Source organism: Mesoplodon bidens (assembly GCF_964165515.1).
Source record: "Mesoplodon bidens genome assembly, chromosome: 18".
Taxonomy (NCBI): domain Eukaryota; kingdom Metazoa; phylum Chordata; class Mammalia; order Artiodactyla; family Ziphiidae; genus Mesoplodon; species Mesoplodon bidens.
In genome coordinates, this window is record NC_138175.1 from 34,433,487 (window position 1) to 34,455,105 (window position 21,619).

Consider the following 21,619-nt stretch of genomic DNA (forward strand, 5'->3'; position numbering starts at 1 on the left):
CACGTGTGCACACGCTGCAGGAGCGTACACAGACACGCAGATTCTGCTTCTCTGAGTGTTCTCCTATCAACATGTCTGCGTCCATTACGCTACTCCATCCATCTACTAAACTTGTTAATTTCATCCATTATATTTTCCAGAGCCAACAGTTCCAGTTGGTTTTCTTTTGTAACTGCCTGTTGCTGCTTCATGTTTCTAATATCACCCTTTATCTCTGAGATTATTATGCTTATTTTAATTTCTAATTGTTTAGCACATTGTTGTCTGGCATACAAATTGTTCACATATCAGTCATCTTCTGCAGTACTTGTACAGCTCACATTTCTCATTATTTTTCTCTTCCAAGCTCATATTCCCTTGAAGTTCAGCATGTACCCACTGAAAGGGCAGAAGCCCTAGCCTGTGTCCCTCCAAGTGAGGCTACAGAGTATGGGGGAGGGGGAGCCTCTGGTTTCATAATATGGGCCCCCATCTCCACCTCTCCCAGGGCCTCAGGACCCTGCCAGTACCTTTCTCCCCACGTTCTACTTTCAGTGAAGAGTTATCTGCCAGAACCCTGCCAGGGATGAGCATGTTATTACACCCATTTTGCAGATGAGCTAAGTAAGGTAGACAAAGGTAAAATGGCTTATACAAGGTGACAAGCTATTGTGGCCGAGACTGACCTCATTTAGTTTTGTATTTGGGAGGGCAGGCATGGGTTAATTGCCGGTGAGGTCACCCTCTCATATCCCAGGATCTTGCATGAAACTCAGACCCAACTTAAACATTTACTAAGCTACTCAGGCTCCCTCAGAGAGGAAGAGGGCAAGCAGGGGCCCCTCATGCTTCTGCCTGCCCCACAACCTGCCTCATCCCAAAGTACTCGGCAGCCGGCCAGGGTGCCACCTCTCAGGAATGAATAAGTGCGACCCCCTCCAGGCAGATGTTCTGGTGTGGAACTTTACCACACATGGCTTCCACTGTCCTAGAAAGTACTCCAGAATGGGAGAAAACCAGAGTCCACACCAGCCGGCTGGCAACTTTACAGGGTTATGAGGAGGATTAAGATAATGTAAGCAAAGTGCTTGACACACACAGGCGCTTAATAAATAGTAGTTATTGTTGCAGTAAAAATGCTGGTTGGATGAGCCACGAATGTGCCCCCCGCCATTTTGGTGAAAGGCTGGGTGACCAAGTGGACACAGAGGCCAACCCCAGGACAGGTCTGGGGCTGGTGAGGGGACCTCTGCCAGCCCTTAGAACTCAGCACACTTTGGAGCCCACGCCCTCCTACATCCTGATGAGATAATGGAAGAACCTGGAGCCACCCTTTCCGTGCCACTGGAAATCACAGAAATTAAACAGAACCGAGGGTTGCCTACTGCTATCCTGTTCAATATCTCAACGTTTCCCAAATTTGGGGCATTCCGTTCTCATTCACAATTTTGACCAGTTGTACTTAATATTTTTCTCAGAATTGACTTTAGACTATCTCTTTCCACTTAGCTTCCTCCTAAGCAATAATATGTGCGAATTCAAGGGTTTTATGTCCCAGTTATTTATTTTTTTCTGGTAAAAAAAAAAGTAACTATTAAGATAAGAAATATTCCTCCAGGTACCACGTGAAATCACCTCACAGGCCTCCACAGTGCAGCCCCACACCCTGGGCTCACCCTGACTTCTCCCTGGGCCATCGCCACCTCTGCAGGCTCAGGAGCGAGGCCAGCGGTGGTGGGAACCCAGGCATCCAGGTCCCAGTCTCCAAGCACAACTCTCAAGGCAGCAGAGATTCCCTTCCCTTAATATCTTGGATGGCAGGTCCCACGCTCCACCGCCCAACATATGTCATGCTGATGGCTCTGTGTCTCACATCTTCAAAAGTGCTTTGAACAAACACTAATGACCCCTCAGCATTTCTCTGAGAGAGGGGGCTGGGAAAGGAGGGGGCAAACACCATCCCATGCTGTCCTCAGCTGGGGGAAGAAACCAGGCAACAAAATTCCGTGACTTTACCAAAGCCACAGTCTTAAGCTGGGGCCCCCTCCCTACCCTCCCTCATTTCCCCCAATGGCAACTTTTACTGGCTCACATTCCTCTTGCTGGGAACACTACTATTTAATTAAAAACGACAGACTTTTGTTTTCCTCTCCTTCCTTCCTCCTCCCTCCCATCCTCCAGGACTGGATGCCAAGGAGACCTACCAAAAACATGCGGGTAACATTTGTTATGGCTTTGAAGATAAAAGTCAATTGAAGTAAGCCCTCGCTGTATTTCAAGTTTCCCCTAAAGCATGGAGCAAGCTGCCTGGCAGTTTAGGAAAGAAAAAAAAAAAAAAAAAAAGCAGGGGGGACTGCAAATAAATGTCATTCTGCAGGAATACTTTGTAAAAATAAACAGGCTGAAAAAACCCAAAACTTGATTAATGGAAATCCACTCAGTTGGCCTCTGTCTTCAGCTGCAAATGCATTTGTTCATATGGCTAAATCGGATCATTTTCATTGGGCTTTAAATAAATAAGGAGATCAAAAACTAGAAATGGTGGGGGAAGAAAGGGAAGTTTGTAGTTCTGTTTTTAAAGGGCCCCAACTGCAGTGCCCCCGCCCACCCAGTTTCGGCCTTTCCCAGGGGACAGCAGCTCCAATTCTAACCCAGCCAACAGATGAAGAGAAGGCCCCCAGCTCAGCAGTGGCAGTGGAGGAGGAGATGGGAGCTTCTTCCAGATGCAGGGGTTATTTCATACGTGCACAAGAGTCAACTTTATCCACAGGCTCACCTCCTCCAACTGGCTGCACCCAGTCCAGGTCCCACCACCAAATACACACACACATACACACACACACACACACACACACATCTGAAAAGTCCACTGGCCCCTCCCCAGCCCATGGACAAGACCAAAGAACTAACCAGACCTTAAACTCAGTCTGTTCTCCTCTAAGTTAAAAAAAAAAAATTAAATGTCACATCAAAAAGTTGATTCATCCTTTGATCCTTGGCTTGCTCGAGTTCCACGCAGACCATCTGAAAGCCCTGTGCAGAGTTCTGGAGCCCATAGGACATCTGTGAACACCAGTGCCAGGCCAGGAGCTGAGGCCGGACTCACTCACTCCCGTCACATCTACTGCTCCCCTAGGAACAACTCTAACCTCAGGGACCCACTGGGGGAAGGCTGTGGGTAGGCCCAGGCTACAGCAGAATGAGGCCCTCTCTCTCTCCTTGTGGGCCAAGCCAAGGGGTCTCCCAGATCTCAGTACCCCCCAAGTTCTGCCCGCCAGCAGGTCACAGCCGGCTCTACGGGGGCTGCAGGGCAGATGGTACTGATGAATGTCACACACTTGGAACACATTCGGAGGCCGGCACAGTCCTGCCTTCCACCCAGACACCCCCAGATGCCTTCCCACTTCCCTAGCCCCAACTCCAAATCCACCTTTGAATGCTGGCCAGAGAAACAAGGTAGAAGTCAGAGCAGGCCCCCAGATCCTTCCAGACAGACAAGCTTCCCCATCAACTGGACCTGCACCACCACGTCACCTAGGACATTTCCCCCCCCCCCGGCAGCCCTCTGCCCCCAACCGAACAGGAGACTGCCACCTGTGTCACCAATAAGGTTCCCCAAGGCAGGGGGTGTACAGGGTCATATTGGTGGGTCAGGGGCAGCTGAGAAGGGATTTCTGGACTTAGAAGCTGCGCCGAGAGGGTGCTAAAAGTTGGGGGTCGGGGGGTAGGTATGGAGACGCATCTCTGAGGTTGAAAGGGACGTAGGTGGGGATCGTACCCGCGTTCCTCTGCCAACGGTGCCAGCCGCCCGCAGCTGTCGGGATCCGGAGCTGCCACCCGGGCAGCGCTGCCTCCCGATCCACTCCTCAATGCCTTTCCGAGCCCAGGCGGCGCTCGCAGCGAAGCTGTCACCTGAGGTGGGGACGACACGAAGCCCCTGAGTCTGGCCCCTAGGCTGAAAGTTACCCGAGAGAGGAGAGAGAGAGTGGGCGAGGCAGAGGCAGCAGGGACCCGGAGGGTGTTGGGAGCCGCGCACAATCCGAGAGAAGGACGCAGGTAGTCAGAAGAAGGGAGTTCAGCGAAGCCCCAAGAGCGGGGATCGAGAGCGGAGCCAAGGGGGAAGCAGGACCCCAGGAAGACGCGTCTGGGGATCAGAAGAGCGAGCGCCAGAGGCCAGGACTGAGGAGGGGAGGGATGAACACGGGGTGAGGGGAAGAGGGGAACTGAGCGTCGGGAGAGGGGGCGCAGGAGCCAAGATCTCGGGAGAGGGGGCTGAGGGCCAGAAAGAGAGGGCGCAGGCTCTTGGAGAAGGGGCTTAGGAGCCTGAAAAGGGGGTGCAGTGAGTGCGGGGTCGGGGTACCGCAACAGGAGGGGTTGAGAGTCAGAAGAGAGAGCACAGGATAGCGGGGAGCGGGTAGGATGGACAGAGGAGGGGACACAAAGTCTGCTCCAAGGAGAGGGTTTGTGGGACTGGTGACTGGAGTAGCGGGTGGGGGTGGCCCTGGTAATAAGATCCGCGGGCTAGGCCATTCCGCCGCCGTCCGCGGTGCTTCCCAGTCTATCCCCCCCGGTCCGTGCCCCGCGCGCCCCTACCTTCCGGGCTCTCCCTGCGCTTGCACACGGCGGCTGCAGGCACATCGCGCGCGGCGGCGGCGGGAGCCGGAAAGAAAGGAGAGGCAGAGAGTTAGCAATCGCGGAGGCGAGGGCGGCGGGGACCAGGGGGCCGGCACGCGGGCGGGGACACTGACCCGGCTTGGAGTGAAGTTTCCCCATGCTGGGGGCGCTGCGGGAGGGGGCGTCCCTAAGCCATGCGCCCGGCCCGCGGGCCCTGCGGCTCGCCGCGCCGCGCCTCGCTCTCCTCCTCCTGAAACAGCCCCGAAGCCGGGCGGATCGTGAAGAGTCGCCGCTACACGATCCTGCCGCCGTCGCCGCGGCCGGACTGACGCCCGGGCGCGCCGAACCCCTAGCCCGCCGCCGCAGCCTGCGCCTCCCCGCGCGCCCATTGGCCGGGCGCGGCGCATCAAAGGCGAGGCGGGCCGCGGAGGGAGAAGGCTGGGGGCGGGGCCGGCCGGCTGGGGGCGGGGCGTGGAGAGGCGCTGCAGGGCTGGACACAGCGCCCCCGCTCCAGGCTGCGGTCTCTGACCCGGGCCGGTGGCTGGGGACCCGGTACTGGGGACCGGGGTTGGGGGGGGTGGGTGATGGGAGGCGGAGGAGCTCTGGCCAGGAGGAGTATTGGAACAGACACCCTGTTGGGTCCTGCCCGCTCTACAATAACCGCTCCTCTGGCTCACGGGGCTGTGCGTTCCCTCCGCTCTATTTTTCCTGGCAGCGGACAGGAGGACTCAGCGGCTCCACTTTACAGGTGATGAAACTGAGGTCGGAGAAGAGACGCAGCTTGGAGCGCCCGCAGCGTTGCCCCTTCCGTTGCACGATCGGACTTTTGCAGAAAGTGTTCGCTTATTACCCGCCCCGTGCCCGCCCACCTTCTCCTCCGACTCTCGACGTTTTGATTTGGTTGTGCAGGAGAAGCCCCCACTGCGCCTCCGGCCAGCTGTGGACCCAGCCAACTCCCGGCGGCTACAAGTGTCCGAAAGCCACGAGTTGCCAGCCAATCGCTGTCCCCGCATCCCGGGGCCCGAGGGTGCCCGCCGGGGGTCGGGGCGCGCTGCCAGCTGTGCAGCCCGGAAGGGGGTAACCGCTGGGTCTTTGATCTTCCTTGGTTTCCGCTCCCCGCTGCAGTTCGCCAGACCAAGGGCTTGTTTGTTTTGTCTGGGGAGGTCTCTGCGGAGGGGAGGGCGACATCAAGGGGTTCCACTCCACCTTTGTGGTTCTCAGAGAGAACGCCTGCTCTTCTAGGGACGCTGTGGGCCTGTTAAGTTCGTCCTGGTACTCGGTAGCCTAGGCGTGGGAAAAGAAAACTCTGTGCTAGGACTGAATTCTCTGTGTGAGCCTCAGTTTTATGGTCTGTAAAATGGAGGCTCAATTCTGCGCTTCTTGCCAACTCCTTAGAGGGGCACTGCCGAAAAGGAAGATAATGTGAGCAGCATATGTAATTTCCAAATTTCCTAGTAGCCACATTTTTTTTAAAAAGTCAAAAGGAAACATTAAACTTATTTTAATATATTTTCTTTAACTTGATATATCAAAAATGCTTTAATTTCAACTTATAATGAAATATTGTACATTCTTTGTTTTGCACTGTTTGAAATCTGGTGTGTATTTTACATTTAGAGCACATCTCAACACAGACGAGCCACACTGCAAGTGACCAATATCTATGGGTGATTGGTGGCTACTGTATTGGACATCATAACTCTGGAGCATCTACGTGTCTCAAAAGTATATTGGGAACTGCGTGGGCCTCCAGAGTCATAAATCCCTTCAACCAACAGTGTCTTACTTCCATTCTCCAAACTTGCTTTCTACACACCCATTTGTGTGGAAATGAAGGCTAATCTTATAAGCAGGTACATTAACGCTCATAGCAGGCTGGTTTCACTTGAGGAGTGCTGGGACCCCCCAAAACATTATTATTGTCCATTTTATATTGCAGTTCTCTATTCAGTACCTACTGTGTGTCAGCCATTGTCCTAAGTCATGTATAACTCTTACAACCACTGTTTGATGCAGGCTCGTACTTATTCTACAAAGGAGGGAACTACTAGGCTCAGAGAGGTGAAGTCACATGCCCAAGGTCACACAGCTAGGCAATGACCTGGTTAGGAACTGAACCCAAGCCCCTTGATTCCATTGCCCATGTTGTTTTTTTACTACACCAGGCTGTCCAAACTTAACATTCCACCATTAGAGAGAGACTCACCCATCTGGAAACAAATGCTGATTCAGTGCCAGCTGTGTGCCAAGCACTGTTTTAGGCACTTAAGATATATCAGTGAACAAAACAAACAATCCCCACTCTCATGGATCTTGCACTCTACTGGGAGGAAGACAGAGAAAAAACAGTAAACATAATTGAATGGGCAAACAGTATGGTAAGTTAGAAGGCATCACCAGCTATACCAGTGGTTCTCAACTGTGGGCAGTTTTGCACTTTGGGGGACATTTGGCAATGTCTGAAGGCATCTAGCAAGTAGAGGCTAGGGTTGCTGCTAAACATCCTACAATGCACAGGACAGCCACCCAAAACAAAGAGTGATCCAGCCCCAAGTGTCAATAGTGCCAAAGTGAGAACCCCTGAGCTGCAGGAAAATGGAAAAGCAGAGCAGGATGGTAGGAATCAGAAGTAGGAGGGAGGTGGGGGGCTCTGTGTGTCTGAGTTCCAGTAGGAGCTTTCCTGCAGACCCCTCCAAAGGAAATGGAATTCGGTTGGGGGGTGCTCTCTGTCTCTCTCACCCCCGCCCCCCGCCAGCGCCAGGGTGCATCTAAATCAAAGCAAAACTCTGAGCGGTCTTTCTCACAGTGCTCAGAAAGTTGGTTACTTCCTTAAACCGGTCATGGCTTTCTTCTTGCATGAGAAAAAAGTAACCCCTCTTCCCCTTGGGAATTTCTTTTTACAGTTCAAAAAGAGATAAAAGCAAGAACTAAAACTCTGCAGTTACCATTTTAAGTCTTGGGGGAAGTAAATCCCAAATGTCCAGCCCAGATGCAAAGGCCCCCCTCCACCTTCAGCCTGACCCTTCCCAGCCCAGCAGGCGCCTGGGACTTCACTGCTATTGGAATAGTGACACGCCCACCCCCACCAACCTGGCCCTGGGGGGAGACACAGGAGAGGTGGGCCTGGTGGTAAAACCTCAGCCTGTCCAGGCCTCTGAGGAGGGGCTCCCCAGGGGCCACCAGCCCACTGTCCACCTGGGGTGGCTATTCGGGCTTTGCTGGTTTCCTGCCGCACAACTCACTGTCTTTTTATGTGTTTTAATAATTTATCTGGCCCACTTCTTGGGCTGTATACTTACAGTGACACATCTTTTTCTTTGAAGATTTCCCATCCTGTAGGGGAGGAGAATGGGGAAGGAAGGCAAGGAAGAGATAAGAGAGAGATTATAACAGAAACGGGTTTCATGGGGCTTGAGATTTAGCAAGGCTGGTTTAGGTGAAATCTGTTAGACGTGAAGTTGGGAGGTTTAAAAAAAAAAAATCACCCTGGTTGGCTGCCCCACGCTCGTCCCCAAGATAAGCCATCTGCTCTGGCCCCCTTCAAATGCCACTTCCTAGAGGAAGCCCTCCTTGACCTTCCCATCTGAAGAACTCTGACCACTCTGAAAGAGCCAAGGTCCCCTCCTCTCTCTCTCCACTTGGCGCTCCTTAATTTTTAAGGATGGAGCTAAATTTCCCTCCTAGAGTTTGGGCTCCTTGAGGTGGGCTCTTGTCTGACTCACATCTCTAGATGCAGTACCCAGCATTGCCCATAGGAGGTGCTCTATATGAAACGAGAGGAACCGGCCCAGTCCCGTCTCTACCCAGTGACGCGTTGTGATCGGTAAGAGGGTGGGAGGGCTCCCAAGAATATGATCTGGGGTATACTGAAGAAATAATGAATGCCCCAGTTTTGCCGGTTCCCCCGAGGTCCCGGGCGTTGCTTCATTCCACAGGTCCCTGGTGAGTTTTGGCATTGCTAAGTGCCAAACCGGGTTTGGGTGAGAAGAGGAGAGTTAAACTATCCTGCATGAAAAAGTCACAGGAACTTTCAAGATGGCAACCAGGAAAGGGAAGAAAAGAGTAGCAAGGGAAAGAATATGAGAAGCGAGTGACGAATCTAAGTGCCTAAGAAGGGGCAATCCAGTGAGGTAGGGGCAGCCCATTCATTTTCAGGACAGTGAAGTCTAAAATGTGGTTGACAGTTGTCACTTGCTCTGCTTTGTTCTGTAATCGCCCTTCATCCCTCCAAACCTTGGCAAAATCCTAACCACGTCTTTGGGGTAGTGGCGGAGGACAGAAGGAAGGAACCAGAAAGACAGCCCAGCACAGACCCTTCATAGGGCAACGGGTCACAGACAGTCTTCCGAGCGGACATGTTCATCAGCAGGAAAAGATGGGAGCAAGAGGCAGCCGGGAGGAACGCCAGCCCCAGCATCAGTCCTTGGAGATGTGGTGGGGGGAGGCTGGGCTTCCCCCAGGACAAGGGGTAGGGTCCTCAAGCCACTCTGTTCAGGTGTTAGAGGAAAGACTCCCCAGAGACAACTACTTGAGCCTCAGTGAATTGAATTTTTGTGCTGCCGACACGTCCCAGGTCAAGGGTGTCTCAGCAAGTTCAGAATGCAGGCTTCCCAGGTGACCTCTGAGGAGGGAGACAGCGAGCCTGGCCTTATCCTGCCCCTGCTCTCCTCCAGTCCCTGCCCCTCTGCTCCTCTCCAGGCTCCTCTGAGAAGCCCTTCCAGTCACAGCACCACTCTGTCTACTTCCCAACTTCTTTCACAAAAGGAAGAAAGAAACTCCCATCTTTTTAAGGTTTTGTTTTTCAGTTACCATCTGGGCCTAATCACCCAGATGCACACAGTCTGCACATCCACAAAATAGAAGGAAGCGTCCAGCACTATTCACTATTTGCTGAAACGGGTTCCAGTGAACACCAGAATTGTGAGATGCTCTTATTGTGTGAAAGAAAGGGCTCCGTAGGAAACTTTGGGCAGTCCTGGCCTAGCAAAGGGAGACAGGTTCCTTTTCTGCAGGACTTGTCAGAATCTTCAGTGAGTAGCGAAGCTTTGTGATTCTCCAAGAGGAGGGCATCCTAAGGAGTGTTTTTCAAACTCACTAGACTGGGGAATCCTTTATAAGAGGTGCAAGTGAAAACAAATGTTCATGGAACATACTTTGGAAAATGCTGGACTAGGTGGCTTCTAAGATGCCTTCTAATCTGAAATTCCAAGTACTAAATCCAGGGACCTAGCCTAGGAGGGTGACAGGAAGGAAAGTTCACTGGGGACAAAGCCAGTGCGGGGAGGCTCCCTGAAGGAGTACACCCACGTGTTTATGATGTGCATTTAACATGTCTCAGAACGCGTACATCCAGCTCCAGGCCTCTGAGCAATCAGACACCTCCCATGCATGAGGCTGCATGTGGGGCTTCTTAAGGCCAAAGCTCAAGGCAAGAAGGAAAAGCATCACTGTTACAAAGCTCATGGTCAGTTTGCCTGCCTCACCTGCTTTCCCTTCAAGCTTAGCCTCCCCTCCCCCCTCCTCCTCCTCAGTCCCCACCACCACCACCTTCTCCTTCCATCCCAGAGAGCACAGCTTCAGGGTGGCCCTGCTGCCATGTTGGTACCACATGACCTCTTCATTCCCTGGCCACAGCTGACTGGATGCCTGACCCATGAGCCTGACCAATCAGGATCTTTTTGCAGAGTTTGAAGAGCAAGACCCAGGGCCTGGGGTGTGTTTGCTGGTGGTCTCTGAAGCTGAAGGGCTCCATAATCCCAGAGGCTGGAGCAGCTGCTTGGGAGTCCATGTGGGCTGATGAACAAACAGAAAGAAGCAGGAGTAGAAGCAGTCAGAGACAGGCAGAGACAGTAAACCAGGTGGAGAGAGATGCACAGACAGACAGACACACAGACTGTCTTGGTCCCTGATACTATCCGTTCCCAGCTCCTAGCCTTGTTAGTTCTGCCTGTATGTTCTGTTCTGACCTTGGGTCCCTGAGAGACCCTTGGTCCCTCTGTTTTAGGCTGGGGTCAAAGAACCAAGATGAAGGTTTCCTGGAATTTAATATGCATATGAATCCCCTGGGATCCTGTTAAAATGCAGTCTGGGGTGGGACCTGAGATTCTGCATTTCTAACAACTTCCCAGATTAGAATGAAGCTCCTGGTCTGTAGACTGCATTCGAGGCTCTAGAAAGTGAAGGCTTCTCAGCAGCTACTAGGGTTATAGAACTTGCTTCTTCATTGAGTAAGTAGCAGTACTGGGCAGGAGAAGGAGAGACAGACGGCAGGGAGGAGGGACCTGAGAAATAAAGGTGTTCTCTTTTATTAATTAAGTCATTCAACAAAGATTTGTTGAGGGCCTAATTTACACTAGGCTGTTATGTTAACAAAACAGACAAAAATAAGTTAGTGAAATATACGGTGTGTCTATGGGAAACATCACATAAGAAAGAGGGAAATGAAACACCAGGGGAGGGGTTGCAATTTTAGGTAGAGGGGTCAGAGGGTAGCCTCTGAGCAAAAATGTGAAAATGAGGAAAGGAACCATAAGGACGCCAGGGGAAAGCAGGTCCAGGCAGGGGGAGCAGCAAGTGCAAAGGTCCTGAGGTGGGGACATGCCACGAATATTTTGGGAACAAGGAGGCCAGTGGCTCTGAAGCAGAGAAAGTGGGGGGGAGGGGATGATGAGGTTGGGAGGTGACAAGCGTAGATCATAAGAACCCTGTGGGCCTTGGCAAGGGCTTCAGCTTTACTGGAGTGAGATAGGCGCCATTAGAGGATTGTGACCGGGAGTGAAGGGGCTGCTGGGTTGAGAGCAGAGTGTGGATGCGGGGCTGGTGGCAGGAGACCAGGTAGAGGCAAGAGACCAGCCAAGAGGAGATGGCAGCAGCCTTGGCAAGACATGATGGTGGCTTAGACCAGGGTGATGGCAGTGGAGGAGGTGAGAGGTTGGAGGTCGAATGCATTTGGAAGTTAGTGGCGACAAGTAGCTGATACACTGGCATGGGGTGGGAGAGAAAGAGCAGAGTTCAGGAAGTTGCCAAAATCATTGGCCTGAGCCACTGGGAGAAAGAAGCTCCCATTAACTGAGATGATGAAGCCTGTGCGAGGAGCTGTCTGCAGAGCAGGGAAGCTCAGGGCTCAGTTGGAACACGTCATTTTGAGAGGCCTTTTGGGTATCCAAGCAGCCAGATCAAGTAGGCAGTTGGATCCATGCGCCTGGAGTTCAGAAGCTGCAGGCCGGAGAGCTACACCTGGGTGTCCTAAACCTCGAGAGGGAATTTAAAGCCTGACATTGGATGAGATCCAGTGAGGAGAATGAGTGCAGACAGAGAAGAGAAGAGGGCCAAGGACAGAGCAAATTTACGGACTGGCAAGAATCTGCCCATCTCCTCGGAATCTCAGTGGCTCCGCGACCTCATGACCCCCATCCAGTGTACACGGGCTGCCCTCCTAGAGAACCCCCTGCTCAGTAAATCCTTCTCACACCTGCTCACCCCACCCCTGAAGCCCTAACCCATCCCCCCCACCCTACCCCCACCCCCACTCCCCAGAGCAGGCAGGATTCCTGGCTCAGCATCTCAAGTCTCAAAGCAGTTCTTTGTTCAAACCAGCCCTAGAGATAAACGAGACAACGTGCATGAAGCGCTCCGGGCGTCCAGCTCGGGACCGGTGGATGCCAGCTGTCTCTGATGAGGCGCTTAGAGCAGAGAACCCTGCCCTCCCCAAGTTAGCCATGCCTGCGCCTGCCTCACACCACCGCGGGCCTGGCCCACAGTTGGGGCTTTAGAAATGTTCGCCGTAGGCAGGAATGACTGAGCAAATGGGCCTGTCTGGCCAGGGGTGACGCTGTCTCCCACGGCATCTCCCGGAGTTCTCCAAAACCCCCTCCCACGTCACTTTTGTTTCTTCGGACTCGGTGCCCAAGAGAAGGTCGCTGCCTTCCTATTGCTCCAAGCAGCTTTTACCCGCATCACACCAACCCCCAGCCAAGGCAGGAAGGCAGACGGAGGTGCTCAGACACCCCGCCACCATCATCCCATCTCTCTGAAACCACTGGGATGAGTGTTCTCTTCTCCACAGAACGGAGAATTCTCCATTTGCATCTTGCAACAGAGAGCGGGGGTACATCCTCCACCTGGCGTCTCTTTTAACATCATTGTCTGGGGACCTCTCTGGGTGACAAGTATCTTTGTACTGAGCCCCCCTCCTCGGCCCCTCCCTCTCTCCCTGGGTTCTGATTCTTTCTCACTGGCTTCCGTCTGCACAAAGGGACCATTGAGAGGCAGGCCATGGGACGCCGCCTTTGATCTGGGGTTCTAATAACGTGTGTATGTTTGTGTCCCAAAACAATGCAGCAGCCTCGCTGGATGGATGGAGCCAGGGCGGGGTGGTGGGGGGGCGCAGGGAGCGGAGGAAGAGAAAGTCAGCAGGATGGTTACAGTGGAGGCTTGGCCGTGAGCATCAGCACGTTGGCTGGCACATTTGGAGAGAACCTCTGCTGAGTCTGTCTGGTGAGGTACACTTGTTACGCGGACAAAAGCCCTGGCATGGCCATGATTTGCCAAACGCAGACCTGAGAGGTCACCGGGACTGCCCAGGAGCTCCACAGAGCTAGCGGCCACGGGTACACCAGGGGAAGGTCAGGAAACACAAAAGAGGGGTTTGGACAGGTAGAGCTGGTGGCATCTGCCTAGTCTAAAGGGCCAGCTGCAGCTCAACGCCAGCCCAAGGGCCCATAGTTGCTGGATCTTTTGATTTTTCAGGAGTAGCTGCAAATCCAGGTTTCTAAGTGAAATCTCCAAATTTTAAAATATTGGCAGCTAACTTAAAATTTTTTAAGTCATAGTGTAGGAACACATGAAACATGTGTTCCTCCTAGGATCCAGCCCCTGGGCAGCAGTTTCACCTTCTGCTTAGGTAAATTCATCCAGAGGAAATGTACATTGGAGACGGGCAAGATGGGGGGAAGGCAATAATTCAGACCAGGCCCAGGCTCTCTCCAAAAGGGGAAAAGAGGGGAGATGATGGCAGAGTGGTGCCTCCTGCCCCAGTGTCCCCCAAACACCCTCTCTGCCATCAGCATTTTCCCTCCAATCTCTCGTCAAATGGGTACCAAGTCCCTCCAATATGCCAGGACTGGGCTGGGTGCAGGGGATACAGGAACGAATCAGAAAGGACTCTATAAGTCCAGGCAAGCAGACAGAAGTATGGCAAGCTAGGCTGTGCTGAGGGCTCACTGTTGCTAGGCTCTGTGTGAAGGGTTGTATGCATTTTGTTACCTCACAGAATCCTTACAACCCCCTGGGGAGGAGGGACCTATGATTACCATCCCTGCTTTATAGATGAGGAAATGAGCCCAAGAAGAATAACAGAACTTCTCAACAAAGTGACAGAGACTAGGTTCCCCACTGCCTGCCAGCTGAGCCCTTGCCTGTGGCCACTACTATACACTGACCTGCAAGATGGATGACCCAGGTTTATGCCACATAACTCTTGGTGTTGTGCAGTGTGTAACCTGTGCAACTGTACATGCCAACCCTGTGGTAGAACAGACAAATTACAACAAATTAAATGTTCATCAAAGTATATATAAAGCTCAAGAATGCTGAGGCTGGGGCCTCCCCTGAGAACCTCTTTCCAGCACAAATCTTGCTCCTGGAGAAGAAAAAATGTCCCCCTTTGCCCAGACTTTCCACCTTCCATGGGTACCTGAAAGAAGCAAAGCAGAACATTAGCACTTCCTGGCTCCAATATTTGCCCTCAGTTTTCTCATCTGTAAATGGAGGTTATAGCTAGGAAGTAATTCTAACATCCCTGGAACAACTGGAGAGGGATTCTAGGCTAAACAAGGTAACTCTGCCTTCTTCACTTGCCAGGTGGGTAACCGTGACCTGCTACTTACCCTTACTTCCTCCATCTAAAAATGGCAGACGGCACCCGGCTCAGGGTGGGTTCTCGGTAAGCATCAGCCATCATTAATGTTGCCTAACTGTTGTCATCATCATCACCTCTGTGACCTTCCACCACCGGGACCATGCTCCGGAGGGGCCATGCCCCCCTCCTGCATAAAAGCATCCCATGGTTCATGCTCCCATCAGGCATCAGACCAACTCTTTCCAAGGAATTCACTGGGCTGCACAGCACAGCTGACCTTTCACGTTTGCAACAGAGGAGTCATGTGACGGAGCCCCCAGACAGGGTGGAGTGGGAGTGGGCCCGCCGTGTCAGCTGCCCTCCACCCTGGCGTGCTCTCCCCCTGAGCAGGGGGGCTGGGGCAAGGGCTGAAGCTCCTCCATCCATTGCCTTGGATTCCTCCAGGGAGGACGCTGGGGAGGAGGGCTGGCCAAAACCCATTATCCAAGGTTGGCAGGTCAGGCCACTGGCCTCAGAAAGAAAAGGAGAGAGGAGGGAAAGGCTGAAAATTGGGCCCAGAAACCCCTCACCCTCTGCTCCCTGATCCTCCCCTAAACCCTTAACCTCCCTCTTTGTAGGAGATGCTCTCGGGGGCCCAAATGGTTCAGGGAACATGCAGAGGACTAGTAAACCTTTAAAAAGCTCCTCGGCCTCACTAAAATCCCGGAGAATGGGAGCTAAACAGCAATAAAATATCTTTTTTTTTTTTTTTTGCAGTACGCGAGCCTCTCACTGTTGTGGCCTCTCCCGTTGCAGAGCACAGGCTCCGGACGCACAGGCTCAGCGACCATGGCTCACGGGTCCAGCTGCTCCGCGGCATGTGGGATCTTCCCGGACCGGGGCATGAACCCGCATCCCCGGCATCGGCAGGCGGACTCTCAACCACTGCGCCACCAGGGAAGCCCGCAATTAAATATCTTGAAAGAGATTTGAACAGAGGAGAACTGTAGTCCTTCTCAAACCCAGTGCCCCCTTTATACAAGTCAACATTTTAATGCACATGTAATATTCTGAATATCTCTAACTTCAGATGAAAATCATTCAGATTTCAAAAAATGTTAAATGCCAAGAAAAATGTCAGCTTTTCTGTTTTCAAAAATTAGCAGCATGTGCCGGCATGTCAGAAGCAAGTGCTGGGATGCCCACTCTCCCTCTCATCGGCCCAGGCCTCCTCGAGCTCCAGCCTCTGGCCAGCTCCTCAGACAGCCAGGTGGCCTCCTGCCTCTGTCCTCTCGCTGCTGCTCCACTCACTGCTCTCCCCACTCCGGCCCAGCCTGGATGTCACCTCTTCCTCTATAAACCAGCAGCCCTTCTCCTGTCTTAGTGTCCAGCTGGAGCCCTGGGGAGTTCGTTCCTTCAACCCAAGTGACTTAATAACACACTTACTCATCCCCAACTCTCACAGCCCCCAGATGGAATTCTGGGGCCAGCTGTTAACATACTAATCAGAAAGGAAGTGCCGAGGCTGGGGCTCACAGGATGAGCAAGAATGGGGATCCATCCCACGTTTAAGTGGCTACCCTCTGAAGATCAGTCCCAAACCAACCCCTGGCCAGAGGACCAACTCCATGTAGCCTGTGGAACCCGTGGGGTGACAGACTGTCTGCACTGACCACCCCATCCACCATACACTGGATGCTAAGTTCAAGGTGACCCACTGAGGGGGCTGTCATTAGGCTGCCCTACACCCCGTGCAGGACAGGCACCATGCTGGGTGCTCTAGGCAGTGCTGAGACAAACCCAACCTTGGGAGATGAGCACACAATAGCATCGATGGAGGTGAATCATGAGCTAAGGTATGGGAAGGCTTAGCACAGAGCCTGGTAAATAGCAGATATGCGGTAAAAGGGATCTCATCCTTATTATTATAAGAACACCAAAAAAATAATGTTTTCTTTAGGACTTTTTGGTTGGAAGTGACAGGGACAGAAACCCACTAAAACTAATCCAAGCATAAAGGAACTTTATGGGCTCACACAACCCAGGTTCTGGGAGGACAGATCATGGGCAGCTTCAATTTAGAACCTGACAACCTTGGGTTGAGAGTAAAAAAAAGAATTATTCTCCCCCCGGTCAGATGAGAAAAATCCCGGGGAAGGACCCTGATTGGTCTAGCTTGGGTCATGTACACGTTCCTGGACCAATCACTAGAGGAGTTTGGTGGGTCCAACTTGCGTCCGATGGCCAACTTCTTGGCCAGATGGAGTTGATAGGCAGCCCCATCTCAATGACAATAGTGGATGAGAAGGAGCAAGTCCCCTAAAGGAAGGGGGAAAGGGGACATTATCTTACCTGAGGAAGTCAGAATGTCCTCAGAACTCCACCCTTCCAATACATGAACTCAGGGCCTGTCAAAGAGGTATTATCCTCACTTTATGGATGGGGAAGGTGAGTCTCAAATCTATGAAATAACTTGCCCAAGGTCACATGATCTGTAAGTGGTGGCCCAGGGACTCAGTCTAGGAACTTCTGCCTCCATAGTTTTCCTCACATCTAATCCCTTTCTTTCTTCAGAAAGAAGAGAAAGATTGACCATGCACAGGCACTCACGTTTCCCCAACTTAGTTGGCTGCCTGCCTGGGCTAGTCCAGCTGCGTCCAGAGCCAAGCTCGATCTTTGGAAACGTTTTTAAATGGGTGAACCCGACCTCTTGAAATTGACCCCTGGGAAAGCAAGCGGGAAGACAGTAGAGACACACGAATGAGAGACTGAGCAAATTGAGGAGCAGGTTAGCAGCTGTCCTTGACCTTGAAACAGGTGACTTGGAGACCAGAATCCTCAGGTCTAAAGGAAAGCTGGTTTGGTGAGGGAACCAGAGGGGGAAAAAATACTTTAGTGAAAAAAGGATAGAAAAATATATATCATACATGACCCAGGGCTGCCCTCCAAGACCTGGTCTTGATGTTGAGAAAGAGGATTTTTGGATTCTCTCCTGTTGAGTAGAACCATGAGCCCTCCCTCTCCAGATGAGCATGGGCCTCCAAAGATGGAGGACAATGATGAAGTGGACGTTGCCATCAAGACTGATCACCTGGGTCAACTGACACCACTGGGAGGAAGCCAGGTGCCACCCTTGAGGGCAAATAATTCAGTCTCTGATGATATAGGCAAGAAATTTACTTTTCAGAATAATCAGAGGCCAGTCTCTGTCCCTCTTCCTGACCTGCTCACACTACATCTTAGTCTGGTTTCTGCAACCCTCTTCTCCCAGGAGCATCCAGTATTTTTCCTTTCCTACGTTTTTGTTATCCAAACTTACGTCTCCTGTGGCCTCTTCATTTACTGCTCTATGAGGAGCCTGGCTAATCTATCTGATGCCGCTGGAATGATTGTAATTGGCCTGGGTAAAAGTGCCAATCACCTTTCCTTCCCAGGGGACACACTTAATACACGAGAAAGGGATTGTTCCCTAGGCTGGCCCTAGGGTTTGAAGCGGCCACCCCAATAAATCCCCATTGCCAGGATTTCTGGGCATCCCAAGTCGTCCTTCCATGACCAATGAGGTGCTAGCTCCTGTCCATTCTCTTGAAATCCCCCTTAGATCTGCATCCCCTCCCTCCACACTGCCACTGTCCGGGTGTGACTGACTAAAGATGGCCACACATGATTTGTCGCTCTCCCTATGGAACAGAGGTGTTTATTTTCCTCCTTGAGTCTGGGCTGACCCTGTGACTCTTGAACCAACGGAGTGTGGGAGAAGTGAGGCTTGCAAGTGCTGGGCCTAGACTTTAAGAGGACAGGCAGCTTTCGTTTTCTCCCACTTGGAATGCTCACTTCTGGAACATTCCCTCTCAGAACCCATTTGCAATGCTGGAAGCCCAAGCCATATGGAGAGGTCACGTATCTCTGCAAGTCAGCAGCACCAGCTCAGCTTCAAGCGGACAGCCAGCAACAACTGCCAGCCATGGGAGGGCGCCATCTTGGACGTCTAGAATGAAAGAGTCCCCAGATGGCAGCAGCCCCCGTCGACGTCACATGAGCAGAAGAGCTACCCCACTGAGCCCATTCAACCCTCAAAACCACAAGAGGTAATAAAAGGGTTGTTTTAAGTCACTGAGTTTTCTCGTGGTTTGTTTCACAGCAATAAGTACCTGAATACCAGCATCAAGCGTTCATCTTTCCTGCTGGAATTATTTGCTAACTAACTGATCTCCCAGCCTCCACACCCATCTATTTCCCAAGGCTATTTTCCAGACCCAGGACTGAGGGTGTCATTCTTATGCTCAGAAGCCTTCAACGGCTTCTCACTGGCCATAACAACAGTACTTAGCCCTTGGGAGTGCACGTCAGAATTACCAGGGCATCTTTATCAAAATACAGATATTTCATTCAAAGGCTTGGAATCAGGGTATCAGATGGTGAAAATTATTTGCCAATGATTCTTCCTCGCCTACCTGTACCATGAGTCCCAGTGAGCAGAGGGAATGCTCCCACACCAGTGGACTTGACCATGTTTTTTATTTTGCCCAATTGAATATGGACAGAAGCAACACTGTGCCAGTTCCAAGACAAGGCCTTGAGAGGCACTGCATACTTCCACTCCTCCCTCTTGCACTCCTGCCATTCCCCATGAAAGAGTATGCCCCAGATAGCTGCTACCCTTTCCGCCTGGGTCCCCAAATGAGACACATACGGAACAGAGCTGAATCCAACCCCCAGTGTGGACTCGAGCTCAGCGAATTCTAGTCAAGTTCATCAGAGTCACCCCAGCTGATTTGCCGACCTGTAGTGAGAAAAATAAATCTTTGTTGTTGTATGCCTCAGGGGTCACTTGTTACACAGCATTATTGCAGTAATAGCTAACTAATACATCAGGTGATTCTGAAGTACACCCCTGGTTAAGAACCACTGGCCAGAAGGATAAAGTCACAAATGTTTAGCCTGGTATTCAAGACCTTCCTTGGTCTGACTCCCAGTTATCTCTCTGGTCTCATCTCCCCGCTTCCTCTTCTGAACCAGTCAAGACTCTGGGTGCCAAAACGGAATCCAACCCTGATGAACCCTAACAGTAAAGGGACTCAGAGGTACCTGTAAAATCAGATGGAGAAAATGGGCAGAAAGCAAGAAAATCAGGCAGCTTGGGCCAAGGCCAGAAGAGGCATAGTCAAAATGGGAGCACCACTGGTTACCTGGACTCTGGGCACTAGTTCTTTAAGCCACTGCTTGCAGAGGGGGAATCTTTGACTCTCCTGCTTCTTTGGAGAGGGAAGCACCCCACTGGTGCAGCCACACCCTAGATGCTACTAGAGAAAGAACAGGTGGGACTCCTAAAGAGGACAAGGTCAGGTTCTAGGCATCCAAATCCACACAAACATCCCCTGAACCTCCACACTCCCTGCAAATAAGATATGAATTCACATTTGCAAAGCTCTTGAATTTTTCTAGCATACAGTAAGTGCCATATGAATGTTTCTCAAATAAATATTGAAAGATATAACTTCTAGGCCATGGGCTAAATAAGGTTTTTTTTGTTTGTTTTTTTGTGGGTTTTTTTGCGGCATGCAGGCCTCTCACTGCTGTGGCCTCTCCCGTTGCGGAGCACAGGCTCTGGACGCGCAGGCTCAGTGGCCATGGCTCACGGGCCCAGCCGCTCTACGGCATGTGGAATCTTCCCGGACCGGGGCACGAACCCGTGTCCCCTGCATCAGCAGGCGGACTCTCAACCACTGCGCCACCAGGGAAGCCCAAATCAGGCATTTTTGATTGCCTTTTCCCAGTTCAGTAAGTTCAGATACTTTCAAGCCTATCTCAGAAGCCACCCTTGCCTGAGGCCTTCCCTAAGCCCCAGGTGGGAAGTGGCATCTTTCCTCAGCATCCCAACCCGCTTGATCTGTCCTTCTGTTCTGATGTTGGGCAGGACCTGAAGTCATCTGTGACCTTGTGAGGCCTGAGGTCTTCCCGGGCACTGAGGCCGGTGCCTGGTGCCTGGTGGGTGCTGAGGAAGTACTGGGAGAATGCCTGAGCAAGGGAGCCTTTTGCCAACTGTGAAAGCCCCAACTGCCTCTAGACCCTCAACATGTGAGCAAGCAGGAACGATTTGAGCTTGGGCTAATATACGTATGCAGCCTGGCCCAGCCCAGGGCTTGCTAGTGAAATGCCACAGTGCAATAGACCTCTGGGTCTAAATCCTTAATTCCTCAGGCTGGGATTTCAAACGAGTACTGCTAGCTTTTGAGCTGAGCACAGGGAGCCTCCTACTTGGAAGGGCTTTGCAAATCGGCAGCTCCAAGAGGAGAGTCCTGGAGCCACAGGGTGGGCGAGTTCTGACCCAGAGGCAACCAGAGACCTCAGCCAATGTCCATCAGTCTGGGAGTATCACTACCCCAGCTCACGCAGCTCATATGACTACAGATCTCCTCTGTGGGAGTGGGCCCAAATTACCTTCTGGAGGACTTTGTTTGATACCACATCTTTGCTAGATAATACGTCCTGGCTTGGGTATCTGTGCCCTGATACCCTCCCTTCCTGGCCTCACCTGCCTAACCCCCTACACATTTCCTTCTTTTGAAATCTGCTTCTGGGAACCCGACCTAAGAGAGAAGAGAGAGAGGGAGATTAAAACAATGAAAAGCAGCTGTCATTTATTGAATGCTCACTCTACTTCAAGATCTCATGAATTATCTTTTAACTATCTCAACTACCTTGCAAGGAATCTTTGTCCCCATTTTAAAGATGAAGAAATTGAGTCTCAGAGAAGTTAAGTAACTTGCCCAAGGTTGTATAGTTAATAAGTGTTGAGCAAGGTTTTCTAACTGCTATATGTACTGCCTTCCATTAGAAAGATGCCATCAGTAGGGTCTAGATACATATCTATAAGTTAAACTTGAGAAAAAAAGCCATAACCAATCCATTAAACAAACATGGATAACAGGGCACATCTATGGGAGATGGAAGTTGTGATGGTGATTGCTTTTGTCTGTCAGGCATAGCTCCCCCTCTTCACCCCAGCTTTTTCTGGAATCAGATAGAGTTGGGCATACAATCAGAATTCCTTTCCCCAGACCTGGCCCTTGAACTCAGGGGTGGAAGTTGGCTGCAGAAGAAACATCAGGTGACAGACACTCCTGTTGCTGACATTCTCTGAGATAGAACTTCCAGATCCAGCTGTTCAGCCCCATGTTCAATCCT

General features: G+C 51.7%; 1 protein-coding gene across 2 annotated transcripts in view; it reads right to left on the bottom strand.

The window, feature by feature from the left end:
• NKD1 (NKD inhibitor of WNT signaling pathway 1) overlaps positions 1 to 4,904 on the bottom strand; it is an 86,721-nt gene extending 81,817 nt beyond the window's left edge. The window contains exons 1-3 of one of the 2 annotated variants that reach the window (XM_081217389.1): positions 4,728 to 4,904; positions 4,573 to 4,605; positions 3,758 to 3,891 (exon numbers count right to left, since the gene is read on the bottom strand). In XM_081217389.1, coding sequence (XP_081073515.1) covers positions 3,758 to 3,891; positions 4,573 to 4,605; positions 4,728 to 4,752 — 192 coding nt within the window. In that variant the 5' untranslated portion in view covers positions 4,753 to 4,904. The remainder of the gene's footprint in view (positions 1 to 3,757; positions 3,892 to 4,572; positions 4,606 to 4,727) is intronic. The other variant, XM_081217390.1, reaches the window with a different exon arrangement.
• Between the last annotated feature and the right edge of the window lie 16,715 nt (positions 4,905 to 21,619).